General features: G+C 54.2%; 1 protein-coding gene across 1 annotated transcript in view; it reads left to right on the top strand.

Moving 5' to 3' along the window:
• The window catches only part of HM13 (histocompatibility minor 13), a 30,429-nt gene extending 18,724 nt beyond the window's left edge, over nt 1–11,705 (top strand). The window contains exons 8-12 of the mRNA XM_065414424.1: nt 2,595–2,678; nt 4,308–4,344; nt 5,641–5,743; nt 7,205–7,290; nt 11,252–11,705. Coding sequence (XP_065270496.1) covers nt 2,595–2,678; nt 4,308–4,344; nt 5,641–5,743; nt 7,205–7,290; nt 11,252–11,333 — 392 coding nt within the window. The 3' untranslated portion in view covers nt 11,334–11,705. The remainder of the gene's footprint in view (nt 1–2,594; nt 2,679–4,307; nt 4,345–5,640; nt 5,744–7,204; nt 7,291–11,251) is intronic.
• Nucleotides 11,706–12,555: the final 850 nt, after the last annotated feature.

Raw genomic sequence — 12,555 nt, 5'->3', positions numbered from 1 at the left:
CTTTGGTGAGGGACCTTGTCAAAGGCTTCCAAAGGTCCAAGTACACTATATCCCCTGGATCACCCTTGTCCACAAGTTTGACCTGCTCAAAGAATTCGAATTGATTGAGGCAGGATTTCTCTTTACAAAACCAACATATTGTGTTCATCTCTGTGTCTGATCATTCTGTTCTTTACTATAGTTGCAACCAGTTTGCCTGGTATTGAAGTTAGGCTCACCTGGTCTGTAATTGCCAGGATTGCCGCTGGAGCCTTTTTAAAAAAATTGGCGTGACATAAGCTATCCTCCAGTCATCTGGTACAGAGGCTGATTTAAATAATACATTACGTACCACAATTAGTAGTTCTGCAGTTTCACCTTTGAATTACTTCAGATCTCTTGGGTGAATGCCATCTGGTCCTGGTGACTTATGACTGTTTAATTTATCAGTTTGTTCCAAAACCTCCTCTAGTGACACCCCCACCTGTGACAAATCTGAGGAACTGTCCCCTAAAAAGAATGGCTCATGTGGGGGAATCTCCCTCGCACCTTTGGCAGTGAAGACCGATGCAAAGGATTCATTTAGCTTCTCTGCAAAGGCCTTGGCTTCCTTGAGTGCTCCGTCAGTACTTTGATGGTCCACTGGCCCCACTGGTTGCTTGGCAGACTTATTGCCTCTGATGTACTTACAAAAATTTCCTGTTAGTTTGTCTCTCTTTTGCTAGTTGCTTTTCGAATTATTTTTTGGCCTGCCTAATTATGCTTGACTTGTCAGAGTTTACATTCCTTTCTATTTTCCTCAGTAAGATTAGACTTCCAGTTTTTAAGGGAGGTCTTTTTATTGTTTACCATGGTGGCGTGTTTTGGCTCTTACTGTTTTTTTTTGTTTTGTTTTGTTTTCATTTATTTAGTTTTAGTTTTATATATTTTGAACCTCTGTTACAGTATCTTTTAAAAAGTTTCCATGCAGCTTGCAGGCATTTCATTCTTGTGACTGTTCTTTTTCATTTCCATTGAACTAGCCTGATCACTTTTGTGTAGTTCCTCTTTCTGAAGTGAAATGCTACTGTGGTGGGTTTCTTTGGTATCTTCCCCCCTCCAAGGATGTTCTGGTTGCTGTTACTGAGCGGTTCACCTCTCGGACCAGATCATGTGCGCTGCTTAGGACTAAATCAAGAATTGCCCCTCCCCTTGTGGGTTCCAGAACTAGCTGCTAGAAATTTTCTCTCTGCATCCTGTCCTGAGGTGACATGTTCCCAGTCAATGTGGGGTTAGCTGAAATCCCTGTTGTTATTGGGGTTTGTTTTTGTAGCCTCTTGAATCTCCCAAGAGTCACCATCACCATCCTGGTCAGGTGGTCGGTACTATATTCCCACTGCTATGCTCTTATTAGTCACACAGGGAATGTCTATAGTGAGTCTGTGGGACTGTTAGATTCATATCAGATTTTTACCATATTTGACTCTCTGCTTTCACATATAGTGAAAGAACCATACTGCACCTTTTCCCTGAGTTGCCTGTTTCTTTGGGTTCCTTTAGCTAAACAGCCCACCCACTCCAGACAACCCTGCATGCATTCCTATCGTGTCACGGGCACGGGTCACTCTGAACTCCTTGGCCCCCGGGGGCCTGGATGGCTATAATCTGTTCATGATGCTCCATCCGCTGCCTTCTTTCCTGTCTCCCTGCCCCCTCCCACCATGTCATCCCCTGCTTCTAGATGGGACAGCTCAGCTTGTGAAGTGTCTTGAACTGAAACTATTGGCTCCTCTCCAGAGACGGCAGCTTCTGCAAACCACCTGAACAGCCCTATTGGACTCATCTCCAGCTGGGGGACCCAGAGCAGGATGCCTGGAGGCTTCCCACCTCCCTCTTTCTTTGCCCCCTCAATGTGATCTTCCCCCAAGTTGGCGCCACACAGCACTGCTGCCTGCGAGATGGGGGCAATCAAGACCGCTTCACCAAAGGAAGCTCTGAATGTCCTAATACCTCTGCTTCCCCAGCCCACCCGGAAGAGCCCAGCCTTCATGCATGGAAGAATTGCATGTAGATGGGGCATATGTCCCCCAGTCACCTGCTGTGGGTGTTGGCTGGCAAGCGTGGCGTGTGAATGGGATTTGAATGATTTATCTCCTTGTTCCCTTGCTTTCCAGGGCCTGCAGGGGGGCGGGGATATGCAGTAAGTTGATGCAGCTTTGTGGCAATAAGAATAGACTGGGGGGGGTGTGCGCGCACACACTATATGTATATATATGTATATGTATATATATGTATATGTATATATATGTATATGTATGTATAAAATAATATCTGGGTTGGAAGGGATCTCAGGAGATCTAGTCCAACCCCCTGCTCAAAGCAGGACCAATCCCCAGACAGATTTTTTGCCCCAGATCCCTAAGTGGCCCCCTCAAGGATTGAACTCACAACCCTGGGTTTAGCAGGCCAATGCTCAAACCACTGAGCTATCCTTCCCCTTCCCTTTCCCCTTCCCCTTTTTCCATTCCTGTACGTCTGCACACCTGCTGCTAATCTCCAACCAAAGCATCAGCTTGGGTTTGTGCTTTTAAACTTGAGCTCTTCCCCTTTTTAATGCTCCCTCTCTGCTTTTCCAGTGGTTTTCCCCCAGGATCTGCTGGAGAAGGGGCTGGAGGCTGACAACTTTGCCATGTTGGGCCTTGGCGATGTTGTAATTCCAGGTAAAGATGACTGGATGGTGTGTTAATAGAACGTGTGTTACTCGACCAAGGATACGATTTTGGTGCCTGGACTCTGGCCTGCTGGGCCTGGCTGTGGAGTGTACACTACAAATCCAGCTGAATGGCTACAGGTCAGCCAGGGAATCCTCTGCATAAGAGCTGGATGAGGACGAGGTCTCGTGGTTCTGAAGTGGGGGGAGCCCAGAATGGAGGCTGTCAAAGGGAGATTGGAGAAGCCCTTGGCTTTTGGGGAGCCTGAGGCTGGGAGTAGGAAAGGGAGTAAGGAGAGGGGAAGGCCTATGGGAAAGGTTGTAGAGGGAAGCCAGGTGTTGGCATTGGAGCTGTCATGATAGCTGTGGAGCTTGTTTGCCATGCTGATCTGCAGCAAGGCCATTGTCAGTCCTAGTGCCAGATGGCTCCGTTGTATGCATTGATATAGAGCCTGCTGCGGGCTCGCAGTGTGGGGCTGCCGGAGACCTTCTCAAGTCAGCCGTGCCGGGAGCTGGGGCTGGCTGGCCTGGGCTGTGCTCCTTGGGAGCGCTGATGCAGGGATATGCTGCCGTCTTGCTGCCGCCCCCCTCTCAGGGTTTGGACTCTCAGGAGATCCCTTTCCCTCCCGACTGCTACCGTAGGCCCCTAGGGAAGGAACTGGTGGGAAGCATTTTAGACTGAAAAGTGTTCTCTGAAGGGGAGGGCTTCTGACAGCACAGCTAGTGGTGCTCGCAGATGTGCTGGGCCTGGTCACGTAATCTAGCTCTAGTGTGCGGCCTGGTACGTTGGGGCCAGGGAAGTGTTCCTTAAGGAATGTGCTCGGGTGCTGCCCAGCGTGGTGATGGAGACAGCTGCACTTGGTCACCAGTTTGACTTCCAGGCTAGGGACCACTTGTCTGAAAGGAAGTGGGGTGAGCATGTGGGTTCGGGTGCATTCCCTCCTGTGGCTTGCTCTGCCCTGTGCCCCAGCATAGTGCCCCTGTATTTTACTCCCCTGATCTTCAGTGCCTCTCCCTCCTGCCGTTTCCCTTTGCAGCGAGGGGTTGGGGTTGGGTGATCTACAGCAGTGGCTCTCAACCTGTCCAGACTCCTGTATCCCTTTCAGGAGTGGGACTTGTCTTGTGTACCCCCAAGTTACATCTCACTTAAAAACTACCTGCTTACAAAATCAGACATCCGAATACAAAAGTGGTCACAGCCACTATTCCTGAACAATGGCTGACTTTCTCATTGTTACCATAGAATTATAAAATCAATTGGAATATAAATACTGTACTTACATTTCTGTATATAGAGCAGTATAAACAAGTTATTGTATGAAATTTTAGTTTGTACTGACTTCGCTAGGGCTTTTTATGTAGCCAAGATGAGTTGACATACCCCCTGGAAGACCTCCGTGTACCCCCAGGGTACGTGTGCCCTGGTTGAGAACCACTGCTTTTACAATACCAAGGGAGTCAGGAATTGTTTCGCTAGAACTGGACCAATATTGAATTCAGCCACAAGGGGGTGCTGTGGTCCCAAATGTGCTTGTGGCTGTGGCCAAGTACAAAATCATCCCATCCCTGCATTTGGCACCAGCTGTCAGATAGGTGATCTCTCCATCCCGTTCTCTAACTCTGTGTTTCTGCCCCTCAGGGATCTTCATTGCTCTGCTGCTGCGTTTTGACATCAGGTGAGCTGTGCCTCTAGGAGCATGTCCACAGGACAGCTTTGTTTTGCACTGCATTTGTGTAAGTTGCCCCAGAGTGCTTTGCTGAACTAGAGGAGGAAGGCCAGGGTGGCCAGACATCTCTTGCTGAGCCTTGAGATGGGGAAGCTTTGACAGGAGGCCACGGGGTTAGTCTAGAAAGCAGAAGAACAAAGGAGAAGGCAACAATCGTTGTGACTGAAAAGAGCCTGGTGCTAGACAAGCCCAGAAAGATCAGGTCTGTGAGGACCAGGAAAGTCCATGGGCAGGGGGCGGTCACTTGTGATCTGGACCCTGAAATGACTGGGGCCCTGTCACGTTGTTTGACCCTGGAAACTCTGCTGCGTTTGTGCGTGTGAGAGCAGCATCCCGCACAGGCTGGGCCTGGAGGAAGAGCAAAGAGGAGACAGCTGTGGTGGAGCTGGGAGAAGTGGAGGCGAGGCAGCAATACTGGGGTGGTTGGGCACATGGAGACGGGAAGAGGAGCGCTCAGGGTCACTGTTGCCGATGGTGTAGGCCAGTGGGAAGCTGTTGGGTGTGGTCCTGTCTCTCACACACACAAGAAGCACTTCTCCGGACATGTGACCCATTGTCTGTGCGCATCTGTTGCCAGGGCTGTGTTTTCCCATGTGTAGGGAAAGCAGGGCCTTCCCACATGGCGTTCGGCCTGCCTCTGGGACTCTAGTTCTCAGTGGTCACCTTGCGTCACTTGGAAGATGGGCGACTGAACATGCCTCCCTCAGGTTCCCACTCCTCCTCAAACGCTCCACTTGCCACATGGATCCGTGCAGGGCTGGAAGTGCTGCGGGTGCTTCTGCCTGCAGCTGCTGCCCCGGCCTGACCTGTAGTAAAACAGCTGCCCAGCGGGGGAATAGGTGCAGGGAGATACAGGTGAAGAGCTGCTCCCTTGGTGGAGGGCTTCTCACTGCAGCTTCCTCGCTCATGTTAATGGGGTAAGACTGCAGGGCACTTTGTGTTTATTGGGTAAGGACTGGGGGTTCCAGGATCCTTCCAGAGACCTCGTGTCATGGCAGCCTCCCCTCCAGGACTGGACTGTGCTCTCACCAGATCCTCTCTGCACCACTCCGAGCACGGGCAGGAGGGCTGCTCAGGAGTAATGGTGCCGACGGTCTCTGCCAGCCTGGATGTCCGTCTCCTGCGTGGATGTGTTGCCACTAGATAGCTAGGCAGCTGCAGATCTGTCCTGATAAAGCTCGCAAATCCCATAAGCTGGAGTGGTTTGGGGCCCATGTTAATCCTGCTCTCTTCCCTCCCCTGTAGTTTAAAGAAGAACACGCACACATACTTCTACACCAGCTTTGTGGCATACATCTTCGGACTGGGCCTGACCATCTTCATCATGCACATCTTCAAACATGCCCAGGTAAGCTTGCTGTCCAACTGGCCTCGCCTCACGCTATCAAAGGAGCTGCAAAACTGCAGTTTTGGCCACAAGCTCTCCCTGTGTTTGTGCAGTGAGGATCTGTAAGACATGCCTTCCACTGCACAGAGTTTGCAGTCCCTGGCCATCAAGGGCGGCGAATCCCCTGTCTTCTGTGCCCTGCCCATTACCGCTCTGCCTCAGGCAGCCAAGTGCAGCAGCAGCTGGGGAAGCTTGGTCAGAACTTGCGTTACAATCAGGGGGCCAGTGCTGCTTTGGGGGCAGAGAATCTACTCTGTATCTCTGAGCTGAGATTGTGTGGTGACCACCCTGAGATGCTAGACACAGCCACTCCGCTTTGCCTTTTCATATTGGAGGGGTGCGCTTCGTAACAGAGTGGAGCACCTGGCTGAGGAGAGACTGCATTAAATGCAAAGGTTACTAGGGCCTGCCCCTGGGAGTGCTATCTGTTCACTGCTGCTAGCACAGCAGAGCCTCATGCATCTGCAAAACTGTCTGCTAAGATCCTCCTGCAGGGTGTGTCCTGCCAGGGGTGACGCAGGAGGCAGCCACGCCAGCAGGGTTTTCAGCTCCCGGGTGAAGTGTGCATTGATGAATTGTCTCCGATTATAAATTGGGCAAACTGGCTCTGGGATTCCCAGGCACTAAAGGTGGAGCCTGCTGTGGGCATCTCGGAGTATAACTGCACTTTCTTGTCTTCTGGAGGAGGGGGGTGGTTCTCCCTGGCCTTGCGACTCCATCACATCAGTGCGGAGCTCTGCTCGTGCGCTGAGAACCGCCTGCTCCTTAGTAACAGGGAGTATCGGCGTGTTCTCCTGGGCTCGTCTCTGGATCGCAAGAGCAGGGGCAAGCGCAGCAGAAATACCCGGCTAGTTTTAATGCTTCCCAGCTGCCCCCTGCAGGGGAGGGAGGAATGAACAAGATGTGGAAACTATGGGCGAGCGTGGCAGCCGCTGTGCCCTCAGCACATAACTCCGATAGCCTGGTGCAGTGGGGTGGTCAGTACTTGGGGGTTCTCCGCTCCTCCTCCAGGGCCGTATCCCCAGATCATTAGTCCCCATCCAGGTGGGTGCTAGACAAGCAGACGGGACCTTGGCTATCAGAAAGTCAGCACCTGTAAAGTGTCACCCGCCCCTTCCTGGAAGTGCTTTGCGCTGGGAGTGCTGGGCCAGAGTGTGGGACTTCGGGTCACGTTCTTACCCCGGCGTCAGGGTATGTTGGGACTCGATGCTTACAGATTTCTGGAGCATAAAGGAAAGATCTGACACTGAGCCGTGCCCAGCGTTCCCTCGTGTGTGACTTACTCCATAATCTGGGGACTGAGACCAGCCGCGAACCCGAGACGAGCCAGCCCCGTTCCTCCCCAAGGGCCTTTGCTGCAGGCTGTGTTGGTTTTTTTGGCTGTTGAATGCAGTAATTGCCTCCGTTTTTCCTCCCCCTCAGCCAGCCCTGCTGTACCTGGTCCCTGCCTGCATTGGGTTCCCTCTCCTCGTGGCCTTGGTGAAGGGAGAAGTAACCGAAATGTTCAGGTAAGTCTGCCTCTGGCACGGCTCCCTAGCCGGCAGTGCTGGGAGTGCCTGAAATGTGCAGGTGTTCCCATGCTGGGGCGCAGGCAAACGGACGAGTGCATCTGGGCATGCTGTGGGCGCGTGGGCGTGTGTACGGGTGGAGGGAGCGAATCTGTGTTCATACACGTCTCCCTGGAGCGTTCCTCCTCTAGCCCGGTCCCTACCCTCCTGGGTAGCTGTGTGGGAGCGCCAGGGCTGGAACACAGGTGAGGCCTCTGGTATCGCTCTGCACCGTGAACTCTGACTCACTCTTCCGATGAGCTGGGGTGAAGTCAGAGGGTGGGCCAGCACACCTGGCTCGTCAGCACCCAGTGCACGTTGGGGGAAGGGAGCAGAGCCAGCCCAGCCTGGAGAGGTAATGGCATGCTTCATCATCACGGGTGCCACCAGGCCAGTTTAATCATCCAGGTCCTAGCTATGTAGCCATCTTCTCTGTGCTACTCCCGCCCTGGCTCTGCAGAGGGGGCGCTTCTAGCCCTGCTGGCCAGCAACTGGAGGCGCCCTTCAGTCTGGCTCCAGCACCTTCTGGCTGGCCTGTCCCAGACATGGGGGTCCTGCACCCTCCCAGCCACAATGGAGCCCTGTAAGTTCCTCCCCAGAGCTGGCGTCCTCCTCACGTGTCACAGGAGAACTTGGACAGTCCACGGCACGTGGAAACACAAGCTCCTTGCATTGTGGCCTCCGTCTGCTCAGAGGGGGCCTGCGGCTCCGGGGCTGGCAGCTGGCCTGAACCCACTGGGCTGACACACAATTGATCAGAAACTAATGGGGGCAAAAGTGTGGTAAAGTAAAGGGGCGAGTTGTCATTCACCTGCTGGATGCCAGTGGAACCAGACTTTCCCTCCCCATCTCCTAGCCCAGGGAATGCTACTGTGCGTCTTCCCCACTGTGGCTCTTCGCTGGGACTTCTCCCCTCTTCCCAGTCCCTTCAGCACCTGCCTGCTCTTTGATGTTTGCTTCTGACAGTCGCTGCTGCAGGCACTGTGTGTTCTGGCTTCATCCTTCCTGTGCACCTGGTATCCTGCAGCCACTTTTCACACGCGCCTGTGACTCACCAGCCTGCTGCAGCATCCCCTCCCGTGCTAGAGACGGCTCTGGTGAGAGACAAGCTGCTTGCACACGCGGTATTTGAGCAAGGAGCTCGTGGACTCGTGTGGCAGAGCGAGAAGGGTTAATGTTCCGGAGCGCTGGGCCGGCATGGACGCCGCGTATAGCTCTTACCCCGGTGTGGCTCTCAATTGTTAGCAAGCCCCCCTTAGAACTAATTTGCTAGGAAAGAGCGATACCCTCCTAGCATCTTGGAGGCGGACGCAGCATTCTGCATCTCCGGGAGTGGGCTGTCTTGCAGAGAGCGCGGGGGTTGGATGTCTTAGGAAAGTTTCTGGGGTCCAGCATCTCTTGAAACTGCTCCAGTATTTGGAGGAGGAAATGGAACTTGCTAGAGCTCATGTGCCTGGAGGGACGGAAGCCTCCCCACCCTAGGAATTCCACCAGGTGTAGGATCCTAGGTTGCTTTGATGCAGCCTGTGTTCCTGTGAGCGCTGAAAGTCTGTGATTTGAGATGGGGAGCTGCTCCATGCGTCTCCATCAGCCACCTGCGCTTTTGGCAGCACACCTCAGTCTGAGGATGGTCCCTGGCCCTAAATTCCACACGAGCTCTCGGCCCGCAGTCCCTTGCGGTTTCCAGTGTGTACTGAACGTGGAGACGTGGCTCTGCTCGGAGGAGCTTACGGGGTTTGGACAGCACCAGGTGCCCAAACAGTAGAATTGCTGCTCAGTGCAGCGGTATTTTCAATGGCCGGGCAGTTGTAAACACGCTGCTGGGCTTCACAGAACCAGTGCCCTAAGAGGAGGGGGGCTGTGCTGTGCCTGGCTACGGAGGGGATTGGCGAGGCAGCCAGGAAGACGCGGGAGAAGAAGCCGGGGGAACAGTTAGCTATATGGGGTCCGGGGGGGGGAGGAAATGCAGGCTGTAGCAGAGCTAGGCGGCACCCAGCTTGGAGCGAACTCTCTGGGGTTCATGTCCCTGCAGAGCCCTCTTAGGCAGGTCCCCAACCTCCCATCTCCCTTTGTGCTTTGAATTAATCCCAGGAAATCCGATAGCTAGCACAGCAGCCGGCCTAGACCTGTATGGAAGAGCTTTTGCATGCACTGGTCTGCTGCCTCTCAAAGGCCTCTGGGCCTGGCCCTACCCTGTGTGCACTTCTGTGCATTGGTGCCCAATTCTATTCTCCTGCTGAGCCCTGTCCATTTGCTCTCCGTGGTCACACTGCAGGTACGGCCATGCCATAGACCTCGGCCCCTCATGCCTCATACAGCTACACTCCACCCCCAGGGCTCACATACAGTACCCAGCAGTGTGAGCTAAACCAGCCGCCCAGCTCATCCCAGTGCTGGGGCCAGAAGTGCGGGTTACGAGACAGCAAGCAGGCTTTGCAGGGTGGAGTGTTTGCAGACCTATCACTCAAAGCGATTCTTATTCCTTTCTTTCTCTTTCCCTTCTATCCCATTCCTCCCTGTCCCCTTCCTGCTTCCTGTCTTTCCTGCAGCTATGAATCCTCTGCTGAAATCTTGCCACACACACCAAGACTTACCCACTTCCCAACCGTGTCGGGTTCTCCGGCCAGCCTTGCCGATTCCATGCAGCAGAAACTGTCCTGTCCCCGCCGACGCCGGCAGCAAAGCCCCAGCGCCATGTAGCAATCGCACCCGATGCCCTTTCTTTGTCTGTCTCTGTCTGGCCAGGTAGGGTCTCTCCAGTTCTGTCAAACTCCTTCCCAGCTCCACGGTGTCTGGCTTGTGCTGTGGCCATCTGCCTCGCTGTGATGGGCTGGTCTCACTCTTTCCTCCTTTGAGCTGGTGGCCCCTCCCCTGACGGCATCCTGGGTCACCACACTAAGTGCCAGAGCACCTTCAGGCCACCCGCTTGCCCAGTCTGAACCCAGCTCGTGAGCCCAATGCACGGGATCAAGTGCCTGGTGTCATTAGTTCAGAAATGTCCGAGGCGTGGGTGGCAGCATTGCACGTGTTCAGCTCTCCACCGTCTGCCTAAAGGCCTTGCTGCCAGGTTCTCCTCTGGTGCCCCAGGGAACCAATCCCTGAACGGCCCCTGCGGACGCTCTTCCCTTCATACAGCCAGAGCCAGCCACCCGAAAGAAGAAGAAACCTAAATCTGCCTTACTGAATAGCCTGCCCCCCAGCTGCTGGCTTAACTGAGATCACTTGTCCCAGGCACACGTGCTCTTCACAGCCTGGCCCGTCTGGCCTCGTGAAAATGCCAATGCCACGCGAAAATGCCAATGCCACGCTGTACAGAGGGGCAGTGTTGAGGGGCAATGCTTTTATTCAGGATGTCCAAATGTTCTGCGTGGCGCTGGGAGCCAGCGCTATCAGATCCACGTGCCGCCTACACAAGCCAGGGCTGGCTTGAGCGGAATTCTCAGTCCCTTGACCGAGAGCGGGTGTCCATCGGCGGGCGTGCTCAGTGGGCCGACTGGAGCATGTGTTAGTGTATCTGCGTGTGCGCCTTGCTGCCCTGGTGAAATCCTCTCTTCTCGGTTTGGAATGTATATTTGGGGAGGGGAGGGAGATACGACAGTGCATCTTACGTTGTCTTCAGGATGGCCGTTGTCCGCCTCCCCTGTCCCAGTGACTTCAGCTGAATCCACTGTCCGGCGCTGTAACACTGCAGTGACAGTGGGAGCTGTTCTCCCCACCTGCGTGGAGTGTGTACAGCCCAGTGATCTGCGCTGCTAGGGGCAGGCTGGAAAGCTCCGCTCTCTGTGCAGCTGGCTGACCGTGCTAGTGCCCTTGGTCCTGATCCACACGGTCCCCACCCACTTGCACCCAAAGCAGAGCCGCTGACTTTCCCAAGAACTGCAGCTGCTTAACTCCCACCATCCTCTCCTTCTCTTGCCCTCAGCTATGAGGAGAATTCCACGCCAAAGGAGGAGCCTGGGGACTCCAAAGATGCAAGGATGGAAACGGATAAAAAAGAGAAGTGACCTTGCACGCCTGGGCCAGGATGGGCGTGTCGGGACCAGGCCAGGCTGGGATCCAGGCCCCATCGCAAGGGATAAAGATAAAAAGACCAATTGTGTATCAGCATCGTGGTGTGTGTGTGTGTGTGTCGGGATGGGAGAATCTCTGTAAGCCACGTCTCTGTCTGAAGTCTTTCTGCCATCCCGACGTTCCACCTGGGGCCTGTCCACGGCCACGCAGCACTTTGGGCAGCCACGCTCCCTTCTTTTATTTCATTTTTTTTGTCATCTCCTAAATGGGTAGAAAAAAGGGGAGGGGGAAAACCAAGGGGCTGGTTTTTAAATTTTGTATTGTGGATTCGCTTTCTCTCATATTAAACCATCTCGAAGGATGGAGGAGCTGTCTGGGTCTGATCCTTGGTGTTAAGTGCGTGGGGGAGCTCACCTCTCCCTTTGGGCCCCAGCGGGGAGGACACTCATTACCCCAGAGCAGCGGATCGGGGGTCGCCTGGCCCCTGCTCTGGGGGCAGTCCTGCCTGGAGTGTGTTGAGTGCAGATGAGGTTCATTACTTTTAAGCTAAAAAGTGACCTCCAGCATCACTGCGTAGTGGGGTGGGGGGTCGCTTTCTCTTAGCCTAGGAAAGTGCTTCTCTCTGAGAACTGTCCAATCACTCCCTCCGTTTGCTACACACTCACGTGACTTACTTGGCCCCTGACAGAGAGGAAGGGTGGGGCTGGCTGCCTGGAGGAGTTGGCTGCCTGTTTCCCATTAATTTCGGTCTTAGGTACTCATCTGGCCCCCATTCCCCTCGTATCAGAGTGCCAGTCCACCTTTGTCCTCATCCGCACAAAGCCCCAGGGGGCAGAGTTGAACTGTTATCCCCATTGTACAGATGGGAAACTGAGGCACACAGCGACCTGCCTGAGGTCACACGGGGTCTGTGGCAGAGCAGAGAATTGACCCCGGGTCTCAGGCTGGGCCCTAACATCCTTCCTCTCCCATTAACATCTCGTGGGAGTCGGGGAGCCACAGCTGAGGTGGCTTTGAGAATCCCACTCGATCGGCTTGGCTTAGATCACGTGACCCCTCCTTGGCCAATAGCAAAGCGGCAGTGGCACTAGTGGAAGTGGCTGTTTGCACTTTGTCCCACGCCCCTGTGAAGCGTCTCTGGGGAGAGCATTGCTGGCGCTTCTAGTGACTTGCAGGGCGCTGGCGGTCCCACGGTGCCAGGGAGAGCTGCATGGT

Source organism: Emys orbicularis, chromosome 12, assembly GCF_028017835.1.
Source record: "Emys orbicularis isolate rEmyOrb1 chromosome 12, rEmyOrb1.hap1, whole genome shotgun sequence".
Classification (NCBI taxonomy): Eukaryota; Metazoa; Chordata; order Testudines; family Emydidae; genus Emys; species Emys orbicularis.
This window is presented reverse-complemented; position numbering and strand designations above follow the sequence as displayed.